Below are 24,700 nucleotides of genomic sequence, written 5' to 3' on the forward strand. Positions count from 1 at the left end.
GAAATTTAGGAAATACCCTTATCTGTTCATTAAAATAAATCTTCTTTAAGGATATTTACTTGTCAAAAGACAGGATTAACTCAGAATATTTGTCTCTTCTCAAAAACAATCTTAAAACTATTCTAGATTTGACTTTTTGCTACTTTGGAATGGCCTCACCTGCATATAGCCTCAACTGCTGAGCTCTTACTTTCTTCCAGTGTCCTCTCTCCTTGTCATGAGTCCTTTCGAAGGCTGACTCTGTCTAGTCCTAGTTAAGCTCGTTTGCTCTGGTCCTGTCCTCAGGCAGGCAGAGTGGCTTGGCCAGTGCCCTCTTTATGATAACTCTTTATACTGGAGGATGGTGATGAAACTGCCTCTTTGTCGTCTTTCACCAGCCCTAAAGACCCCAATCCCACATAGCCTTTCCTCGTAGGGCCTGTTTTCTAATGCTTTGATCATTTTTTCCTGCTCTTCTCTGGATCTTCTCCAATTGCTTTGCAAGTGTTTTACAACATAACCTGATGAGCAGGCCTAATCTAGGGTTTGGCTTCAGCTAAATATTTAATTAATGCCTTAGAAATAAGGAAGGTGGGTCAGTGTAGGGGCAAGAGCACTGGACTAGGAGTCAGAAGACCTGAGTTTTGTCCCTGCTTTGCCACTTACTAGGCTTGAGTGGAGCACCACATTTGGACAAACCATTGGAGTGTCTCTAAGTGTCCATTTATCATCTGTAAATTTGGGATAAACACATCTGCCCTTCCTGCCTCCCACAGTGAGGCTCATGAGATAACGTATGTGAAAACATGTCCTGTGGCACCAAAGCACTACCCAGACACTATGTGTCAGACACCTTCTAAAAGCTTTGCATATATCTAGTCCTTAATGGACAGTTATCGCCCATTTTACAAGCAGGAAATGGAGGCACAGAGAGTTGAGTAACTTGCCCCAGGTCACACAGCAAGTGACAGGATCCACTCCGACTGGCTCCAAAGTCCAGGTTCGGAAACTCTCCACTCTGTTGCCTCTCCAAATAAACTTTAAATGACCAACAGAGCCATGTCATGTTATGGGGCCTGACTTTCGAAAGCAGTCCACACGTAGGTATATGCTACGGGGATGGAGGATCTAGTCTGTCGTGGGTAGGTAGGCCAGGAGAGGTAACCTTTTCAAAAGCGACAGTTTAGGTTGGCCATTGCGTTAAGGCAGCTGTCCGCCAACGGGGAGGGCCTCGTGAACACGATGCAGGAACAGGAATGCTGTACCAGGTCAGGTCAGGGGTTCATTCAGCCTAGCACACCTATATCTTCCTGTACAAAGTGCTCTTAGCTTTTAGATTCAAAATCTACAGTTTCTAAATAGTCTCTGGGAACCCTGACTATCTTTCCTGGTTTCTTTCATCTGTCTCTAGCTTTATTTTCTATGTTAATTCTTAGAGCTGTAAGTTTGGAATACTTCCCTTAGAGCTGAACTGTTAAAGAACGATATTAGTACCTCCTTTGAGGTTTTTTTTTATTTTCCTGCTGTAGTCTGAGAGTCGGAAAGAGTTCAAAAAAGAGTTTGGAGAGAAATGTTAGAAGAATTCGTATTTACCCTCTAAGCGTTTGAACACTTGCAGGGAAATTAGAACCTATATCATGAAATGGGGAGGTTATGCTATATAACACTATATTGAAGACCTGTTTATATTGGAAAAATTGCACCATGTTGATGTCTTTTCATTCACACCCATGGGATATGGAGTACAGTATGAACTTCTTGCCAAAATCAAATCTGCAGGGAATTACGTTATAGTGGTGTAATGGGTCGTGAAGTATCATTTTGTGGGAGACCATAGAGATTTCCTTTTATGAAAATAACCTCAATCAAAGTTGAAAACACCTTTGTAGGATGGGGCAACTTTTAGAAGAACATGATACTGATTGAATTATAAATTTCCTCATTCTGACCAGGATCTGTACAGTGAATCAGGATAAATTTGTCAAAAGAATGCTTAGGAACCAATGAGAAAAGTGACATCTCTGTATCTTAGCATTCAATTCATTTTTTCAAATGTTTCCTCTAAAGAAACATCATGTTGAATTTGTTGCTTAATTTAAATAATTTGTTTAATGAGAAATCTATTTTTATCTAAAAAATAAATTATGGCAAATTTATGATATCATCAGAATAGGTTTGAGCAGAGAGCCACCACCTTAAAGCTTTAGAAAATGTGTCCTTTCATAATCTTATCATGTGGCCGCAGGCACTTTTTTGCCTCTCGAGGGAAGCATTGCAAAATCACAGCGGAACTTACTGAAAACGTGCTGCTTCAATATTCCTCCATCCGTCCACCCATCCGTCCACCCATCCGTCCAATACTACATGCCAGGTACTCGGTTGGACACTAGGGATATAACTGTGAACAAGACAAACGTGGCCCCTACCTCATAGTACTTATGGCCTCCGAGACATTCCTTAAATGGCAGAGAAAAGAATCATGAGTTGGTAGTTCTATAGCAGTTCTTTGAAAGAGGAGAAAAGGATAAGTGAAATGAACTCTTTAGCCTTATCTGGATGTTGCTAAAACTTTTCTTTGAACAATGTTCCCTGAAAAATTGTATAGAAAGTATTTTGAGGGACACTGTGAATGTACATGTAGAAGAAAGGAAGACAGAAAGCGATACATGAAAAGAGAGAACGGGGCTCTTGAATCACGTTGGTTTAGTTTTCCTGAAGGCGTTAGGTAATAATGACTATATTTTTCTATAGCAGTTTATGTCTCTCGGAGCAATTATACCAACCATGTGAGGTAGAGCAAGTTTTATTTTCCCCATGATGTAGATGAGAAAACTGAGGCATAGATGTTTTAATTGCCCAAGACCCCATAGCTACATAAAATTCAGAGCTCTACCCCCCGAGTTTTCTATTACATCATGCTGAAAAATCCCAGCCTCCAGTGTAAGACCCTATAAAGCCCGGAACACTTCACCGAGTGCGACATATTCAAGAAGCCAGAGTTTCCGATACAAAAGAAAGAAAACAAAGTACAACAAGGAAGATGTTCCTGCGCTTTTGGCTATTAAATAGGTCACCCACTAAAAGGCTATTTTGGTATAAAATTTTAGAGGGCATGTAGTACATTCACCAGCATCACTGACCTGATTCTTCACTTTCAAGATCTAAGAAAATCAAAGCCTTTTTTTTTTTTTTAGAAGGGAGGGGTGGATCATTTGGGTAGCTTGAGAGAACGTTCGTTGGGAAATTTGATTTAGCCAGGCTATGCTCCAGATTTCCTGTGAGACGCCGTTCAGTAGAGGTGATGTCGTTCTCAGGAAGGGGACGGCTCTGTATCTCCACGATGCAGGCTCAGTGATTTCTCTCTTCCTTCCTCTCTTCGTTTCTCCCTCTCTCTCCGTCCCTTTCTCCCTCCTTCTTTCCCCTCCTCTTCCCTTCCCTATTTTTGTTTTGCATTCTCTTCTTATGGGGGCATACCTGACAAATTGTTAATATTTAATTTGCTATAAAACAGCTCTCCCAGGCAATGGCCGCTCACTATAATTTCAATCTCCAGAGCTGTTCCGGCCCCCAGGTACACTGGGATCGAATTAGAATGGAAATGTTTCCCCTACAGTTTTGTTTATGGCAGCATAGGCACTCTGTTATTAACTGGAAAATTGAGACTTCTAAGGAAAATAATAAACTTTCACCACGTTTCAATTCAACTCTTTACTCCAAACACAGTATCCGTCTGGCTTAGGGTGAAACATTTCTTCTAATATTTTTTAGTCTTAAATTTAAATATCCTAGCTTAATAATGAATACATTTGGGCCCATTGATTTGTATTTTCCCCCCAGTCTAATTCTTTTTCAATTTGTTTGCATTTTAAAAGCAATAAACACTTTTTTCTCAAGTATGCCATCTTACTTACAAAAGGGTCTAAATTACGTATACGCATTCTGTCTCTCTCTGGAACCAGAGGGCTGTTCTGCAAAGACACCACAACTTCAAACCTAGGGAAGACTGCCTTGACACTCTGCACCTGTGCCCCTGAAACAAAACCCTTTCCTTCTGCCCAGCCTAATCCCTTGTCTGTTCTGTGCTGGGAGGAAGGTATGGAAAAGGAAGGGGATTACTTTGAAGCAGTCAGCGATCTATGAAACGGAGGTGTGGAAGGGTGTGTTTATCTGATAGGTAGCATTAAATTGCAGAGACTTCCAGATTAATCATGTCGTACAATTTTCAACAGCTTATATTTTCTTTTCTTTTTTTCCCCCTGCAGCCACTAGGGAGGAAAAAAGATTAGAGAAACTATCAAAGACTGTTGGCCCATTTAGTCTGTTGGCTACTTCATTTATGAGCAGATATGGGAGCTGCCTGAGGTTGATGATTTAACATGTGGGCTGGGGGTGGAATAGATCTCAAACGTACCTGTTCCAAAATTGTGTTAATCCTTTCGACTTCGCAGTCAATCAGGTATCGCTTTTCCTGCCTCCTGTCCATTTCTTCAATGATGCGCCGGAATTCTTGGACATCCTTTATGTTGCCCACAGACCTGGCTGTCACTTGCCAGTTGTTTTGCACTGCTGCTTCCATAATCGCTTGGAGAATGGAAAATCCTGAAAGAAGGAAGAACAGCGATGATGATGTTTTTCTTTTTAAACTCTTCCTGTAGGTATTAAAGGTTCCACTGTGTTTTTATTACAGTCCGTTGGGTCCCTTCGAATCTTATCCACTGTGGAAAGCAGGCTTACTCTTGACCCCAGACTTAACCATCCAGAGAGTCGGCATCTCTGTCTTGCTTTATTTATTTTTAAGATTTTATTTGTTTATGAGAGAGAGAGAGAGAGAGAATGAGCAGGGGAGGAGGGGCAGAGGGATAGGGAGAAGCAGACTCCCCACTGAGCAGGGAACCCGATGTGGGGCTCCATCTCAGGACCCTGAGATCGTGACCTGAGCCAAAGGCAGGCGCTTGACGGAATGAGCCACCCAGGTGCCCTCTATCTTGCTTTAAAGGAAGATTCTACAACTTGGGGGTACCAGGCTGGTCGTTTATCAAGCCCAGACTCAAGCAATCCTGGCTGAATTGTAGTACTTAACTGTTTTGATTGACATGCATTATCAAAATGTCTCTGGAATGAATGCCAAGGCTTTTCCCTTGTTTCTGGCCTCAGTGTTTCCTGTTGCAGCTCATGTCTTTCATCTTCCACTAAATATTCTTCGAACAAGACATAGCTTCGGTAGAGATAGAACCTTATTATAACATGGCTGATTCTTACATGGATATGACTATCCAACAAGATACATTATGTCTCCCAAGTAAAAGAACTAAGAAAACCTGACAAAGACAGTTTCTAACAAAGATATACTGGTCCTTTGATCCTAGCATTATGAGAAAGTTCAGTCATGTTAAGTCCTCCTCAGTTCTTCCCCTTTCTTCATTAAATTTACCAGGGATTCTTGGTTCCTTTTTAGTTAATTTACATCTGACAACTATTAACTACTAACACCCTGGATCTATGATGAATGGGAAAGACGGAAAAGATGTAATGCTTGAGTTCTGGGTAACCCTTTTGGAAGTGGGGTTGAGAAGTTGGGAAGAGCAGGATATCTTAAAGTAGGCGCCATAGAACAGCACAGGATTTTCTACGTACTGGTCATTTAGAGTACTTACGTCTCTAATACCATGTACATAGTTTTGCTTCTGGTAGGAATCCATAACGTGAGTATAATTTCATCAAGTGTGCACATCATTTTGTTGGGATCTGGTCAAAAGCAGCTCCCTTCTTCCCATAAATTTAAATGGTTTTCCATTTATATTCCGGCAATAACTAATGGCAATGGGTAATGGGAATGATCTGCAAAGCCAGAATGATCTGTGGCATGACCATTTGGCCACTGGAGCAATAGGGGTTGGAGGAAGATCACGGTGCCCTCCGAACACATTTCAGGGCCTGTCCTGTGGTGTAAGCAAGCTACGGCTGGGAATCTTCATCACTGCACCATAGAAAATGGTATTGACATTTGGAGAGCACGCTTGAGGGAGATGGCAGCAGTGACTCAGCCGGTCATTATGACTCCTTTGTGTGCTGGGTGTATGCAGGAAGAAGATCACAAATGAGACCCAAGCACTTGGTAATTTCCAAATGAGCAATTTCAGAATAGGAGCTCAAAATTACAGATCAGAGTAAATTACCATTGCTTTAAATGTTAATTCTTACTCTTTTTAAACCAACCATGCATATTTATTTCTCAGATTTACATTTTCCTGTGGGTTTTCTGTGTGTTCTCTGCTTCAGTGGGAGTTGAGGGCACATGGTGGGCCAAAGCACAGGATTAAGAAATAAACAGGAAGAAGGTGATTAAAGTATTTGAAAATCTTTCTTAAGCAGTGTACAATAAGGTCTCATTATTTTGAATCCTACTAATTAAGAATTTATGAAATTCAGCAAGGACTAGGTTGAATTTTACTTCTGTACTATTTACGAAGAAAGTATTGGCTGAATAATAATGGAAAGGAAATTACATCAGGGAGTCTCTGATATGTTTAAACTTTTTAAAAGGCCCTTTAGCAAAAGACAAGTATTTTTGTGTATTGAGTCAAAAGTCTACGTTCTTTTTTTTTTTTTAAGATTTTATCTGAGAGAGAGAGAGAGAGAGAGAACACGAGCAGGGAGGAGAGGGAGAAGCAGGCTCCCTGCTAAGCTGGGAGCCCCATGCGGGACTTGATCCCAGGAAACCAGGATCATAACCTGAGCCGAAGGCAGACACTCAACCAACTGAGCCACCCAGGCGTCACATCAAAATCTATATTCTTATCATTTCTATTTGCCAGTTGTATTCCACCACTTGGGGTGACACGGACAAAAGTTTAATCCTTTTTCCGTGTGACAGTCCACATTTTTTAATGACAGTTAACATATCTCCCCTTATTTTTCTTTTCTTCAGAATAAAGATGTCCCAATACTACAATAGTTACTTTTATAACATGATAGGTTCCCTCACTCTTCTGTCTCTCTCATGGATATTTGTCAATATTTTATTGACTTGAATAAATCAGATGTGATCTGACCAGTGTGGATGACAATGGGATTATTGCCTGCTTTGATTTTGGCTGTTATTTTGGCAGCCTAGGATTGCTAATATTTTTATCTATCTATCCATCTATTTATTTAAAAATTTTTTAAAGGATTTTATTTATTTATTTGAGAGAGAGAAAGCACCAGCTAGAAAGCACAAGCAGGGGGAGCAGCAGAGGGAGGCGGAGAAGCAGACTCCCCACTGAGCAAGGAGCCCGATGCGGGGCTTGATCCCAGGACCCTGGGATCATCATCTGAGCCAAAAGCAGATGTTCAATGACTGAGCCACCCAGGTGCCCCAGGATTGCTAATATTTTTAAATTGCCACATTATACTGTTAATCGACACCAAGCTTGGATTCAACTAAAGCATGTCGGTTCTCTCCATAAAAGCTTTGCTATGTAATGACTCACCATCCACGTTCCAACATTTGTTCCATTCCAACCTGCTTTTGTCTCCCTTTCTTGAATCCCTCACCCCGTACCAGTCTGTACGTCTCCCCCATTTTTACATTCGCTCAAATCTGGAAGAGGGTTTTGCACACTTTCCCAGTACTCTCATCGTTATCTGCTCAAGGCAACTATACCTGTGTGTCTCTGTTTCTACTTTCTATAGACCTTGATGGATGACTCTCGTCCCCCACGAAACTTCCCTAACTGATCTCTCATTCATTTCTCCAGAGACGGGTAGACTTAAATGCAAGGGAAATCAGTTCCAAGCAATAAAGAAGCTGATCAGAAGAACTGTATGACAGGCAATTAAAAATTCCAAATAAAACTGGATAAATAAATTCTAGTATAGACACTTGGAATGCTATGCTGCTGTTAAAAAGATGGCCCAATCTCTAGATAATAAAAGAAAGGACTTCTGCCATATATTTTTATGGAGAAAAAAAGCTGAGAATAGCACTTATACTATAATCCTATTTTTGTAAAGAACAGCCCCACCTCTTTGTATATGTATAGAAAGAATGCAAAGGAGTTGGCAGTAGTTACCTCTGAGGTTTAGGATTACCAAGAACTTGTACTGGCACCACCCCTTACCTATGGAATGTTGACGATTTTACAAGAAGCAGGTATTATTTTCTGTAAGTACAAAAACAATAAAGGTGAAAAGATATGACTCATTCTGTCCTTCCGAGTGCAAGCTCCTGGAAGACACAGGTGACAGATGAGCACAGCTCTGTATGCTGTCTGCTGCCACCAGTAAGCGGCCTCTTAATAAACACGAATTTTATAGATCTTTGTATACTTTGGTTCTTTGAATCATGTGAGTGTCTTACCTATTCAAAAATTAAATAGAGAAAGCCCCTGATTTTTTAATGAGCTGGTGTCTGGGGCCTCCTGGGCGATGAGCCTTGCTCATATTTTCTGAGCAAGTCAGCCCTGTGGCGTTGTACGGCAGCGCGTTTCACCAGGCAGTCTCCCTGTGTCTGCTGGAGCATGTGGCTGCGTCCTTGACAGCCCTGGGGGCCACGGTCACCTCAATTTAGTACAGATCCTTGAGTAACCCCCCCAAAAGCTCTTATTTGTTTCTGTACCTAATTTATTATGGTTCGACTGTTCCCCGTTGCAGCTGCCCAAAGAGAGTAAATATGAGTTTGAGGGCGGAAAAAAAAGAAAAGTTTGTCTCTGGAGGCAGAGCCAAAGCAGGCGTTGGTGCTTGTAGGAGGTGAGGTGCTTAACGAAGCCTTGGCTTTGTAAAAATAAGCCTGCTGTTTTAGCAGCTTTAGAATTGTCCTCCACTCTGTGTGAGCTGTAGCGTGCCTGACTGAAAGCTCCTTTGGCTTGAGCAGCAAGTTCTCTCATCTTGATTCCAGACCACTGTTGTTGTCCACCTTCTTTATCTTTATTTTATTTTATATTTTATTTTTTAGAAAAGATTTTATTTATTTACTGGAGAGGGAGAAGGAGAGGGAGAGGGGGAGAGAGAGAGAGAGGGAGAGAGAGAAAGAGAGAGAAGCAAACTCTCCGCTGAGCAGGGAGCCCGACATGGGGCTCGATCCCAGGACCTGGAGATCATGACCTGAGCCAAAGGCAGATGCTTAACTGACTGAGTCACCCAAGCACCCCTTCTTCCTCATTTTAAAGACTGGGAGTTACCACATAGGTAACTGGGCGAATGCTGGATTGTCTTCTGTGTTCAACCAAGATAATGCAGGAACAGGATGGTAGAGGGGCAGCAAGGTGATTATGGATGAAGAAAAGGGCCCCAACTATGACCAGTTCAATCCTACTGGACTGGTCATTGGGCTACTCTTGCTAAACAAGGAAGCCATTGTGGGAAAGGCGAGTGTAGGGATGCTGTGCTGTACCACCAGATCCCCCTTCAGCACCAAAAGGCTTATTCCTTCAGTTTCTGGAAAGGTTGTTGGCTAAAGAAAGCTTCAAGTCAAGCTCCCTTCCCAGAGCAGCCTGCATCCAGTGACTGCTTGTTACAGGGTAAAAAGGCACAACACCTCTACCCCAGATGGGATCACTCTGGAAGGCCATCCCAACTTCAGAGCTCCCTGAAGGTTAGGCAGATGCCTCGTGAGGACAGCACCACAGCCCAGTTCCTCTTTCTACCCAAACCCACTTCCTTCTTTTTCTCCCACAAGTGTTGGTAGTGAAGATACTCCCCAAGAAACATCAGCATGCTGATCTCCATCTCTGCAGATGCTCCCAGGGAATTTAATCTGTGACTATTGGGTTGACCTCATGGCAGGCATGGCAGCAGATACAAAAATATCTCAAATCTACAATTGTCAAAATCACTTTCACGGGGGGAAAAGAAGGTCAGGATTTTGTTCACTACACAAATGAAATGAAAAACTGCTTCATGCTGAACAAATTTAGTATTTGATCTAAAAACAGAAGCGTAATAAACTGGCCTGTCCTCGGTCCCATTCTCTCAGCATTCTGTCCTTTTCCAGGTGCTAGTGTAAGAATGGCTCATGGCTTAATGTGTTACCCCCCCAGCTAACACAGTTGCATTTTAGCAGTAGCCTTCACATAAGCCAGTTTGGAAGGAAAGGAAAAAGAATGTTGAGCATTGTTTTGGGGTCTGCCCATCTCATGAGGTCATTCACATGATGGCTCTGAAAGTCGGTGACGTGCTTTATGATCCCCAGGCTATAGCACTGAACAAATGAACAGCTGGTAGCTGATGGGAATCTCAGAGGCCGGTGGAGTGGGGGGTCAGTGTCCGTCCTGCCTGTGTTACTTGACTGAACTCAGCTGAAGGAAGCATTACTCTATTTTTCTGCATCTTTACTTACCTCTGTGGCTCTTGACTCTGGCTGCACATTATAATCACCTTGGAAGCTTTAAAAAATAGATGTCCAAGGCTCACCCTGGACCCAGGCTTTGTTTTTATTTTATTTTAAATTCCCTGGGTGATTCTCTTGTACAACCAAGGTTGAGAACTGTTGACCTATTCTAAAGGCTACCCAATACAGTGAGGTATATGGAAGCAGGTTTTTTTTTAAAGATTTTATTTATTTATATATTTGAGAGAGAGAGAGAAAGAGCAAGTGGGGGAAGGGAGAAGGACAAGCAGACTCCACACTGAGCGAGGAGCCCAACGTAGGGCTTGATCTTAGGACCATGAGATCATGACCTGAGCTGAAATCAAGAGTTAGAAGCTTAACTGACTGAGCCAACCAGACACCCCAGAAGCAGGTTTCTTTCTTAGGTGTCCCTCATGACTGGTGGAAAGGTTCTGGGTGAGAAAAGCATGATCCAAGAAGGGATATATACCCTCTGGAAATAAGCAAACAAAGGTACAAAGGCAAGAGGGGAAGGATCAGGCTAGGGTTACAAATCACTTCTTCCTGTGGTAGATGAGGAATCTGGGTATATTGAGTACGTGGGAAGCAGACCCTAATGAGTTCAAAGCCCTTTACAAATGTCCTTCTTCTTCTGAGGTAGCATCTGTGTTTTTCTTTCTAAGTATAAAATTAATATGTGCTCATTTTGGACATTTGAAAAGACACAAAAAACATAAAAAATAAAGTACAAGTAGAGGTGACTCTGTTCCTCAAGGATAACCACTGTTAATATTTGATATATTCTTTCCATTTTATTTTATATAAATATACCACATGCTCTTTTTTTTAGTAAAATGGATTGTGCTATTTGTATCTTGTCTTTAAAAAGGTAACATTGTATCTTGAACATCATTTTATGTTGTTAAATGTTGTCAGATATGATTTTTAATAGTTACATAGTATTCCATCCCTTAGACATATTTAATTTATTAAACCATTCCCCCAATATGAAAATTTCAATTGTTTCTAATTTCTCCCTATTACAAATAATGCTGTGATAACAACATTCATATAGCGTCTCTAATTATTTCCACAGGATAAATGTCTAGAAGTGGTAATATCAGGTCAAACATTTATGGACAACTTTAAGGCTTTTCATACATATTGCCAAATTGCCCTCCAGAAAGGTTGTACCACTTTATGTCCCCACCAGCAGAATACAAAAGTACTTGTCTCTCTGCCCCTTCGCTGGCAGTGAATAAGACATGTGCTCATTTGATAGGGAGATATAAAAATATTCCCTTTCTTGTTAGCATTTCTTTGTTGGTAAAGTTAATGATTTTTAAAAATTTTTGTGTCCATGTTTATTCCTTATATTGATAATTTCCTGTTTATTTCCTTTGTTCAGATTTCTACTGTGATATTAATGGTGTTCTTTTTTTTCTTTTTAAATTATTTTTATTTATATTATTTTTTTTAAGCAGTGCTCTATGCCCAACGTGGGGCTCAAACTCATGACCCCAAGATCAAGAGTCGCATGTTCTACTGACTGAGCCAGCCAGGCCCTTGATCATTTCTCATTGATTCACAAGAGTCCTAATATATTAACAATATTAAGTGTCTGTACTATATGTCACATATATATATTTTTTAAAGATTTTATTTATTTATTTAACAGAGATAGAGACAGCCAGCGAGAGAGGGAACACAAGCAGGGGGAGTGGGAGAGGAAGAAGCAGGCTCATAGCAGAGGAGCCTGATGTGGGGCTCGAACCCAGAATGCCGGGATCACGCCCTGAGCCAAAGGCAGCCGCTTAACCGCTGTACCACCCAGGCGCCCCATATGTCACATATATTTTAATTCAGTTTATTTGACATTTAATGTTGTCTGTGACACATTTGAATGAACAGAAGTGTAACATTTTTATGAATTTAATATTCTTGTTCATCAAAAAATTATGTGAGCTGGAAAGAGGCAAATGAAAATTTCTCTTCTGCTCTTATTCTAGTGTTCACCTGAGCTTTAAACCCAAAACTTATGCGAACCATTCTCTTCACTTCTCACAACTTCTTTGGTCTCCATGAAGTTTCAGATAAATTTTTCCTGTATATTGTGGCAAAGTAAGTGAATAGGGAAGCTACACGTGGAATATGAAGGTGTTTTCTGAGACACAAGTGAAGAGGAAAGAGACAGATGAGAAACCCGATTCAGTTATTTTGGGTTATGTTTTGTCATATCTAAGAAACCTGATATTCAAAAATCTGAACTCAAACCCAGTACTTCAGGGTATGTTTATTCATATTGCAAATGTACTTTTCTTTTTTTTCTTTTTAAGATCTATTTGTTTTAGAGAGAGAGAGCATGAGTGGGTGGAGAGGCAGAGAGAGAGGGAGAATCCTCAAGCAGGCTCCGCACTGAGCACAGGACACATGGGGCTCCATCTCATGACCCCGAGATCATGGCCTGAGCTGAAATCAAGAGTCAGATGCTTAACCAACTCGGCCACCCAGGTGCCCCACAAACGTACTTTTCTTTAAAAAGAATTCATGGAAAGATTCCGATAGAACATTTGAATCCACATTTTGTCATTTTGTTATTGTTTGTTTTGTTTTAAGTTGATTCAAACACATTTGGTTTCCACCAAAATCAATATAGCAATTGTCTACATTTGAGATGCTAATGCAGAAACTCTTCTGTGTATGAGGAGTTCAAGATGGAAAGATCAAGAACCCCTCTGTGTTTGCATATGGATGTCAGTCTGTGGATTTTATGGAACAGGATAAAAACAAATATTCACCCACTCCCGGCCCAGTTTACCCTTAGTGAATTAAGATTTCCCTGAGGTCCTCATTCCTCATAATTGTGTTTGTTTAAGTTTCCCTTTAATTAAGAGCTGACCCTCTGCAAATCTTCTCTTCCTTGCAGCTGCATTATTAGGATGGGACCTTAGCTAATTTGGGAGTCAGTGAACAGAAGGTGCCCTCCCTCCATGTCCCAGTTCTATGTCCTTTTCCTCTTTCCCAGTACAAATCCTCCCTCCACATCAACCCCTTTACTCATACTAGACTGCCCGTGACAGATTAAAACTTAATTTTGACCCCTTCCATGAAGGATTTATGTTTTAAAGTAGACTCAAAGGCTGGAAATAAAGGGGCAAACTCTAATGGAGAAATTGTAGACAATAGTAAGCAGGAGGTATTGTTTGGCAGCCTGAGGTATTCCTGATATCCAAATATCCCACTCGAAGTGGCAACTACTGACCGACTACTTGTCAAGTTTAAAGTTGGCTCTGAAACTGGCAGTGCATGTAATCCTGCCTTTCCTTTTTTCTTTCTCATCCTATTCTTCATTATGAATTTTCTCTCCCTGCTGGTGAATTACATTCTCCTCTACTCTCCTCATCATAAGCTGAGGAGGCATGCCCAAATAGATACACCAGTGTTATTGAGTGAAAGTAAACCTGGTTTGCAGTGTCAGCTAAGAGGAAATTTAGAAGACCATGTGGAGTAGATTTGCTTAATGTCTGGAAAAAGCAGAACAGTCAAGCCTTCTGATCCTCAACCACACAAGGTCTGATAGAAAAAATAATAATAAAGAAACAAAAGCAAAAATTTTAAAATAGGATTACATCAAACTCAAAAGCTTTTGCACAGTGAAAGAAACCATCATCAAAATGAAAAGGCAACCTACTGGATGGAAGAAGATTTTTGCAAATCATATACCCAACAAGGGATTAATATCCAATATATATAAAGAACTCATATAACTCACCACCAATGAAAATAAACAATCCAATTAAAAAATGAGCAGAGAATCTGAATAGACACTTTTTCAAAGAATACAGATAGACAACAGGCACGTGAAAAGATGTTCAGCATCAAATTGTTAGGGAAATGCAAATTGAAACCACAATAAGATATCACCTCACACTGGTTAGGTTAGGATGGCTACTATCAAAAAGACAAGGGGCACCTGGGTGGCTCAGTTGGTTAAGTGTCCAACTCTTGACCTTGGCACAGGTCATGATCTCAGGGTCGTTAGATAAGGCTCTGCATCAGGCTGTGTGCTGGGTGTGGAGTCTGCCTGAGATTCTTTCCCTCTGTCCCTCCCCCTGCTCAATCTCTCTCTCTTTCTAAAATAAATGAATAAAATCTTTAAAAAAATGACAAGAAGCAACAAGTGTTGGAGAGGATGTGGAGGAAAAGGAACCCTCGTGCATTATTGGTAGGAATGTAAATTGGTGCGGTCACTGTGAAAAACAGAATGGAGATTCCTCAAAAAATTAAAAATAGAAATACCATATGATCCACTAATTCCACATCTAGGTATTTATCTGAAAAATAGAAAAAGGCTGATTCAAAAAGATACATGTACCCCTATGTTCACTGCAACATTATTTACAACAGCCAAGACATGGAAACAACCTAAACGTCCAATCAAATAAGTAGATAAAAAAGATATGGTATTGGGTGCCTGGGTGGCTCAGTCGGTTAAACATCTGTCTGCCTTTGGCTCAGGTCATGATCTCAGGGTCCTAGGACCAAGCCCCACCTCGGGCTCCCTGTTCAGCGGGGAGTCTGCTTCTCCCTCTCCCTTTCCCCCTCCCCTCACTCATGCTCTTGCTCTCTCTCAGATAAATAAATAAAATCTTAAAAGAAAGATATGGTATATATGCACATATATGTATGTGTATATATATATATATCCACATATATCCATATATATGTATTCCATAATATATGTGCATATATATATATATATATATATATATGTGATAGAATATTACACAGCCATAAAAAAGAATGAGATCTTATCATTGAAACAACATGGAGGGACCTTGAAGGTATTATGCTAAATGAAAGATGTCAGACTGAGAAAGACACTCATATATGGAATTTTAAAAAAGGGAAACAAATGAACAAACAAAACAAAAACTAACTCATAGACACAGAGAACAGATTGGTGGTTACCAGAGGGGAAGTGGGGGTGGAAGGTGGGCACAAAGAGCAAAAGGGGCCAATTGTATGGTGATGGATGGTAATTAGATTTTTAGTTGTGATCACTTTGTAGTGCACACAGCTATTGACTTATAATGTGGTACATCTGAAACTTTTAGAAATACCAATTTTACCTCAATTAAAAAAAAAGAAATCTAAAAAAAATAGAAACAACTGAAAGCAACTGGAATTTGGATTAAAGGGGATACTACAAATGCCTGAGCACAATTCCTTCATGTTTCTATTTGGTATCTAGGTAATTGTCCTGGGAGGGACTGACTGCAATGCAAACTCACAGAGGGTCCAAGTCATCTCAAAGCTGCTCTGGGGACTGCTGTGCACTTAAAAGATGTCATGTGATGATTGATTGTGCCCATTGATAGGCTTCTTATTTAATATTTCCTCACTTGGCTTTTAATCGCCCTTGAAATCAGTAATTTCCAGTACTCATGTGACTGACTCTCCTAGTAAAGCAAGTGGTGAGTGGCCCAGGTGTTAGCAGGCACTTTATGGGCAGTTGGGGGAGAGCCGACTATAGATGTTAACCAAATAATGCACTTGCAGCTCTGGTTGTGTGGTGGTGGTGGGAAGGCTTTACACATGATTAAAAGGGAGCCTCACTTAGAGGAAGAAGTGCTACCAATCAGCCACAGTATATCTTCTCCCCAAGGCCAAGCTATTCCAAATGGAACCTAGTGGCCACAATGAAGATAACCCCTTACCCTGCCATCCCTCCTCCCAGAGGAGGAACTTTGAATGGGTTCCCGGAAGTGGGTATATTTTGCATTAAGCATCACACCCTGGGCTTCCATTTAGACACAGTAGTTTATAGTTTACATTGTGGCCTGTGCCTATGGAGAAGTAAGGTGGGACTGAGGTGGGACGTAAGCTCAGAAAATATGTGCTTGCATTCTATTAAGAAAAAGATTTCTTTTTTTTTTAATATTTTTTATTATATTATGTTAGTCACCATACGGTACATCCCTGGTTTCTGATGTAAAGTTCGATGATTCCTTAGTTGCGTATAACACCCAGTGCACCATGCAATACGTGCCCTCCTTACTACCCATCACCAGTCTATCCCATTCCCCCACCCCCCTCCCCTCTGAAGCCCTCAGTTTGTTTCTCAGAGTCCATAGTCTCTCATGCTTCACTCCCCCCTCTAATTACCCCCCCTTTCTTTATCCCTTTCTTCTCCTACAGATCTTCCTAGTTCTTACGTTCCATAGATGAGAGAAATCATATGATAATTGTCTTTCTCTGCTTGACTTATTTCACTTAGCATTATCTCCTCCAGTGCCATCCATGTTGCAGCAAATGTTGAGAAATCATTCTTTTTGATAGCTGAACAATATTCCATTGTATATATGATTTCTTACCAAGAGAGTGACTTCTCTGGAAACATTCTTTGACATTCTTAATTTTGAGAAAGCAAGGCTAAGCCGAACCTCATAACATTCCCAAGTTTTGGGTGTGAGGCATGGATGCTGGCTACCAGCAATGAAGAGAAGAGGTGGAAAGTGTAGGCAGATTTATGTCAAAGAGGAAAGGGGTCTGGATGTGACTGGAAAGGACTGTGGCTTATTCTGCCTGGAAGTGCAGAGATCTCTTGATCCTGATGCTACTGGAAGGCTGTCAAAGGTAATATTAAGGGCAAGCTTTTGCCTAGAGGATACAGAGGGGCTAAAGATACAGTCCTAAGGACAGCAGAAAGCACACTTTTCCTTTAAGGAAAGAAAGTTCCCTTTGACTTAATCCTGTGGTCTAAAAAGTGCTTGGGAAACACCCAAAGTAGGATGTTCAGAACTTATAAGGTAAATAAGCATTTGCATGTGCCCTTTCAGACTAAAAAAAGAAACACACACATAAAAATATCACCAAGATCAACTCATTTTGATTAGTTGTTTTCTTTCAATTGAGTTTTTCCAGTGGGATATGACAGTGGATTTAACAGTATGGGGAAGTTTAGAGGCTAATGTTTCTTCTTGTGCAGGCCTTGGGCTCCCAGAAGAGCGGCTGAATCTTTCCTGAACTGTAGAGAAGTTAGGTTGTCTGAGATGGCCAGGATTCTCCCAAATCTCTTATCATTCTCAAATAAGAGCCAGAATGTAGCAATGGTCCCAGTCTCTTCATTGTACAAATGAGAAACGGAAGTCCAGAGGGAGAAAATGGTTTCTCCAGTGGTGGATCCCAACTTGACCATGACCACAACCCTTTTCTTGCTTTAACTTTCAATAGTAATGTGAAATGATGTTTCTGTTGTGTTTTCTGGATAAAGATTCATTTTGGTATTGAGTAAAAGTTAAAATCCAACAGGAAAATTGTGGGTATTCCCTGTAACTTTGCCTACAGGACTTTGGTGACTCCTTTAAGGGCTGTGCTCCTCTTTGCTTCAATACCTTTGCACGGAGGAGCCAGGGATTCCACAGGTAAGTCTGTGTATTAGAGCATCTCTTCCTCCTCAAATCTAACTGAGACTCCCCTTTGGTACTGGGGCCCATTCTAATCTACACAGGCTTTGAAACTCATGGCTTGATTCATCCTGCCGAATCACACAGTCCTCATGCAGGACACAGCTTTCTCCAGCATCTTCAATCTCTAGTGACTTTCTCTGGCTGCTCTCCACACCTAGAAAAGCCTTGCTTTTCTACATCCCATCAGCCACTCATTCATCAAAACTCAGCTCAACACATATCTCATCAAACAGATCACCTGATTGAGATAGTGGGGAAATGAAGGTTTCAAGCTCTCACACCCAACCTCTATTAGCTTGAGAATCTTAGACTACAGAGGGTGACCACTCTCTCTCGGGGGTTATGGTTGAATGCCACCTTTAAGCCATTGCTGGAATAACAAGATTTTTTTTTGAATTATCATATATAAATTTTCTCACTTTCATTCCTTAGATTTTAAAGATTTTATTTATTTTAGATAGAGAGTTCAAGCAGGGGACGCAGGGAGCAAGGCAAGGGAGGGGGAAAGAATCTCAAGCAGACTCTGAGCTGAGCACAGAGCCCAATGCAATGCTCGATCCCACCACCCTGAGATCACGACCTGAGCCGAAACCAAGAGTTGGACGCTCAACAGACTGAGCCACCCCGGCACCCCTCATTCCTTAGATTTTAAATTGAACCGCTTTTACTTTCCCTGTCAAGTTTGGGATAGCAGTATAAATTCACATTTATCGAATGCTTACTTTGGGCCTGGCACTGTGCTAAGCCACTGTACACATTATTACATCTAATCCTCCCAACAATCCTAAGCATAAGTAATTATCCCCAATGAACGGACGAGGAGATTGAGCCTCAGAGAGGTACGTGTTTATAAATAAATGCACATAACTAGTAAATTCTGGAACTGGGATCCACACCCAGATCTGGCTTCCAAGCTCACGCTCTCCTTTCTCCTCATTAGTGGCTGAAATTACTCCAACATGTAGTTACTCACGGACGAAGGAGTCATACATTTTTCTCTGTATTTCTTCACAACAGACAGGGCTTTAGAACACATTGTTGTATAACTACCTGAAGACACCCCGGGATTTTTCAGGACCGCTAGGAGGCATGTCGCGCAATCAACTGTAAGCAAATGCTTAACAGGAACACAGTCAGGGTTCTCTGGATAATGGCATATCGCTCATCAGTTAATCACCACTTTTGGAGTTGAGCTGGAGTTACTAGTCTGGGTGGGTTTTATCATTGCTTGTGCCCTTATTTATTTCTCACACTGTCTCAGATGCCCCTGCCTCCAAAGCAGCTGTTTTCTTCTGACTTCCCTATTTCTGTCATATTTCCTAGTTATCAAATCTGAGTGTTATCTGTGACTCTTCCATTGCCCTAAGCAAACATGAAGTGAAACTAATTCATCCTTTCTGTGTCTTCACCTTTCTTTATATTCCCATGACTATCAGCTATTTTAAAGTTATTGCTGGTATTTGCTTGGGCTGCTGCAAACAGTCCTTCCCCTTCTGTCCAAGCTGCTAAGACCGGCTTTCACGTTCTCATTATTTTGATTACATAATAGCCATGCTCATTCTCAAAAACCTTCAAACGTTTGTCTTTGCCTCTAGGATAAAGTTCAGAGGAGGTATTATAAATGTTTCCACTTGCTTGCAATCTAGGATTTACCTTCTAAGAAAGTCTTGAGAGGCTCATTAAACCGGGTGAGCTTCCTTTCCCATTCTGGGACTCAGTTTCTTCAATACTCTATTTTGAGGGGTCCCTTAAGGACTATATACATAGGTACTGTCAGACAGAGTTTGGAGAGGGTAGATCAAGAACATTCTATTCTAATAGACAAATGGAGGCTAGGATTTAGAGGAAAGGAAAGATCATCTGAAAGAGGAGCAGTGAGGAAACATCTTTATAAAAATTTCTGTTCACTTAATTTCATTGTTCTTAATTAGTGTTTCACTTGGAAATGGACACTTTTGCTTGAGCTATGAGTGTGAGGGTAAGAGGTGCAAACAAAGCCAGCCCCATCATTGGGCCCCACCTGTTTTGCCACCCATGGCACAGATTACTAAGAAGGTTGGCTGGCCGAGATGGAGGGAAAAGTAGAGGCCTATGGACGAGAAGGCCCTAGCAGCCATCAAAGTCATGGCCTGGGCTTTATTTAGCCAGGGGGTCTACCTAACCGAGTTACTGAGTTGCAAATGACAAACAACCTTGTGGCTGTGACTGAATTTAGGGGCGCTTCAGCAAACTAGAATCTGGGAGGTTTACAGAAGGAGAACCCTGAATCACTTACAGTTAAGATGCCGACTCTAGTGATGGACCACTGGGAACCGGCACCGGCTAGAAATTTATTTGAATAAAATGAATCTAATTAGGAACCATGTAGCTAGTCATCATAATGATTGGGTTAGTGGAGGGACTAGTCAACCATGCCCAAAAAGCTTCTGTGCTCATTGAGGCAAAGTGCTCAGTGACAGAACTTAACAAAATGGCTAAGTGAGTTCCTCTTGGCTGGAAATTTGATCCCACTGGCCAGTGTGCTAGGTCTGTGTATTATTTTGAAGGAGAGGTGGAGTTGTAGGGTCCTATGCAGATGAAAGTATTGATTAAATCCTCCAGGAGAGTTAAGTAACCGGCATAGGAGGGCAGGGACAGTGGACAAGAGGAAAACAATTAATGATGAATATTTTGGCTTAGAGACCCTACCGGAGCCAGCAATGGGCCAGTCCAGCAAGACTTGTTCCCACGCAGCTACTGGGGAAGGTAGGTATGGGACCATTCTGGATCCTCAAGTAGGCCTACTTTTAAAACCATCTTAAATTTGCCAGTGTGTTTTAAAACATTGCTTGACAACCCCCTTAGGCCATAAAACATGTTTATATTTTGGCTCAAAATCACATAGTCATAATGCTCTGGAATCTTCTTAGGGGAATCTTCCCATCTGCAGTGTTTAGCTCTGCAAATATCAATGTAATAGAGCATCCCCTAAACCAAATACAATGTTCTTTAAGGTTTATTTTGAGTAAAGAACACAATCAGCTGCAAAGCTAAGGAGGAAAGGATTCAGGAATTAGTTTAGGAGAGAAACAAGGCAGTGCGTTTCTCCAGCAAATTAATGTTTTAACAATCCCAGGAGTTATACACCTTGTGCCTCAGAGGAGAAATGGGCTTGCTCTGTCTGGTCCGGTATGGATGCAGTAGTGACATCTGGGGCCTCCTCAAGGGGTGCATTGCTCTCCACTGAGGAGCTAAATAGTGCAAAAGGCGTATTTCCTATAAACTCAAAGCTGTGGCAACTGCCCAGCTTAGCGGGCCCCACTTGGATAGAAGATTGTTTTTTTCAGCATGAAATAAATGGATTGTGCCTTGGATGATGTAGCTGCTTCCGTTGTCTTAACCACTGATGCAGATCACAGCGTGAGTGATGTGACGGCAGCAGCCATCCAGAGCCACTGTGAAAGGAGATGCGATAAATGGTATGGCTGGACCCAAAATGAGTTTGGCCTGCATGATTGGCTTCAGGAAGCAGGGCAGGTGCCCAGGAAGGCTTATTCAAGTAACCCAGGTCCCAAGAAGGATAGTCTATGCCAAGGTCCACATTTGCCACACCCTCTGCACAGCTCTGGTTACACTAGAGGGTTATTTTAACCTCAGCATAAAAGGCTACTATTGTTAGCTGCCAAGAAGAGAGGTCACTATCTCTTACTCCAAGCAGTGCAGTTGGGTTTAACTCATTCAGAAGAGGGCAAATGTTCCTGCTACTTAAAGTATGGCCCCTAAATCAGCATGTCAATTATAGAAGACCCTAAACATGCTGTACGGACACCCTTGCCACTTAAAATATGGTTCACGGACCAGCGACAGTAGCATCACCAAAGCTGCTTGTTGGAAATGCGGACTCTCAGGCCCCACCCCAGGCTTAAATGAATCTGATTCTACCTTTTCACAAGCTCCCTAGGTGATCGGTAAGCACAGAAGAATTTGAGAAGCACTGGTCTGGTCATTATTCTCTATCTACTGAGAACCACACTTCGACTGCTTGACACAGATGGGTGATTCAGAAGGAGGGAAAGCCTAGGCTTTGGGAGAGGGTAGGGATGGGAAGTGAATAGTGTAGGGCTAGGACGGGACCAGGGCAGGAATCGGCCAAGGCCGGAGGATGACTCACGTGCTCAAGCTAGGCCCAGGACAAATCTCTCGACAACATGCTGAGAAATTTCCGTTGATGGCCCTATGACATACTGAGAAGCAAGTCAGGGTCTTCATCCACTGGGGGTATTTCAAGGCTCCAGCCAAGACAGTCCCAGGGAAAATCCTAGATCCTAGCATTAACAGGCTGGAAAGAGCCATTTACTACTCAGGCCAAATGGGCATCTCATCTATTACTCTGTCGTCTTGCCTTTCCCCTCAGCCATGGAAGCTCACAAGGGGCCGTAGCCACAGAGCTCTTGGCAGAAAGATTACAGAGTGTAGTGGCTTCCCCTACAGGCATGAAGGGCTGCATGTAGGGAAGACCCTGGACTGAGTCCTGTAGTAAAGAGGAACAAGAATCCAGGGGACTATACCCAGAGCAACCTGCCTAGGCAGCATGGAAGCTGTAGATACTTGATGAGAAACTCTCGAACCCGCTCAGAGGGGAGGGATGGGGAGTTAATGCTGTACCGTTACCCCTCAGTTGTGTCTCTGTCCTATGTGAGATGCTGCTATTGGATTCCAGGTTTTGAAAGGCTCCTGAAGTTTTGCCTCCAGTGGTTGTTGCCAAAGAACGTATTCCATAAATCCCACATCAAGTCCTACCAACTTGAAGCCAGCCATTTTTCTTCTCCTTGAACCAACCACAAACCCCACATGACAAGACAAAGAGAAATGCTACCTCCTGTGAGCATCCCTCCAGCACCAACTCCAGAGTTAGTCAGCAGGTTCTATGGGGCTGAGCAAAATTTGCCAGCTGATGGGATATGGACATGGATAAAAATTCTGGAAGTGGCCCCGAAGGCATTCCAAGGTTGTTTCCAGGGTGAAGACGCTGTGAGGACTTTGTCCTGACTTTGCCTCGATGGTGGCTGCATGGAGATGAAAGGCTTGTAAACGGTTTCCTGTCCCTAGAGCCTGACAGTCCCCCGTGCCATTTTAATTTAGGCTTTTTGGATTGGAATAGAATGAACGAGCAGGGGAGGTTAATTATCCTAATCAGAAAAGAAGTGAAGCTATGGCCCTTCTAGGTCAGGCACTTGGACAAACCTCCCTTGGCTCCAAGCTTTGGGCATTAGCTCCTCACTTGAATGCCAAAGGATACACAAAGCATCCTCCCCAGTCTTCTGCCAAAGTCCCTGGAGCAAGACGGAGAGAATTCTTTTCAGGAAATGGTGTGTGATCAGCCTGTGTCCCAGGGCCAGAGAGAGGGTTATCTGGAGGTGGCAGATATGTGGGCACAGCTGGGTGGGTAGAAGTGTGTGGGTCCACCCCCGGGTCTCCCTCCTCTGTCCGTAGTGCCGAGCAAGTTCAATGTAGCTTGCTTGAAATGTGATCATTTCAAAAGATGTGCATCTTTCCCTGAGCCTCCTGAGCCTGTCTTCGGCTGGCCAAGGATGTTGGTACCTCTCTGGAAGGCAAACTCCTCTGGGACTCTTCTGGTACTTCTTGGATCGATATTTTGTTGTTGGACTGGTTAATTCCCAAATCCAACACCTTCCTCTTCTTCCTCTCCCAAGCACTGTCTGTTCTTTGACTAGCTCAACCCTGCCTTCAATGCAGAACGTGCTTTAGCTGATGTATGTGGTAATCCCTCAGCACAGTGCCTGACACGTAGTAGGTGCTCACTAAACGTTAGAGTACTCCCTTCCTTCCTACTAGAGGAGAGTGTGACTGGTACACAGCCATTAATCGTCACTTGTTCTGCCCTCTGAGCCCTGTATTTGATGTGTGATGTGATAGCAATTTTTGATCTGGCAACATAAAGGGAAACATAAAGCCTTAGATAAAGCTAGAGTAGTAACTGTATAATATTAAAGATCAAACTGGCCAATTATTCAGACAGACCCAACAGATATGTCTAGTACCTGCCTTTGAATTATCCACGTACCCAAGGGATGAATAAAAAAAGACCTTAAGCACCATCTTTCAAAACAGGCATCAGATTGTTGAATGATCAATTTGTGGGTCTATTACAATTTGCCTTATCCACACAGAATAGTCCAAGAGCATTAACATCAATGACTCCTAACAGAATGATAGAGCAAGTGGAGGTCTCAATAGACCATTTAATCTACCCAACCCTGCTTCCCCCGGCCTCCTGTTTCCAGCCAATCTGTCTACCTGCTCTTTAAAATGTACTCTTCTAGATTATTTGCAGTAGGGACAGGGAATCCAAGATGTGAATGGCACTGAATAGTGGATACACTTCAATTCACTTATAGTTAATTTTGGCATCTTTCTTATGCTTTATAATTGCATGTGTATCCACATGATATGGGAATGGATTTAAACACAAAGGCCTGGTGCTAGAGGAAATGAGAAACCGTCCCGCTTTCTTATGTTGATCTCTCATGCAGTTTGGACTCATGACTCTCTCCATGCTTGCCTCTCAGACTTATACAAAACATTCACCTCTGTAGAATTGCACTCCCCCAAATCTTCCCTAGTGCAGAGGTTGGGGGTGGGTTCTCAGTTTTAAAAGATGAATGGAAAGGAAAGAGAGGACATTTGACATATTGGGGAAAAAAGTAATTACGAAACATGGATGTTAATGGTCCAACTCAAAAGTGGTATTGGCATTGAGGATAAGTAACCTGGATTACTAGGCAAGCAGGATACAGGAGACGTGTCTTCTGAAGTCTTGGTGTTCGTTCTTGGTATAAAAAGTTTTTGATATGTTTAGAAAAATCTATATGTTGTGATAGATAACTGATACAGACAATAGAGTGATCATGCAGTCGTTCTTTTGATTTCTTGGCCTTGC

The 24,700-nt window shown here is 42.0% G+C and overlaps 1 protein-coding gene across 3 annotated transcripts in view; it reads right to left on the bottom strand.

Moving 5' to 3' along the window:
* The window catches only part of GRIA3 (glutamate ionotropic receptor AMPA type subunit 3), a 273,652-nt gene that overhangs the window by 136,933 nt on the left and 112,019 nt on the right, over nt 1-24,700 (bottom strand). For all 3 annotated transcript variants that reach the window (XM_087860086.1, XM_087860085.1, XM_045804968.2), the window contains one exon: nt 4,391-4,578. In XM_087860086.1, coding sequence (XP_087716212.1) covers nt 4,391-4,578 — 188 coding nt within the window. The remainder of the gene's footprint in view (nt 1-4,390; nt 4,579-24,700) is intronic.

This window comes from Ursus americanus, chromosome X (assembly GCF_024610735.1).
Source record: "Ursus americanus isolate L20-20 chromosome X, mUrsAme1.1.p, whole genome shotgun sequence".
In the NCBI taxonomy this organism is placed as follows: domain Eukaryota; kingdom Metazoa; phylum Chordata; class Mammalia; order Carnivora; family Ursidae; genus Ursus; species Ursus americanus.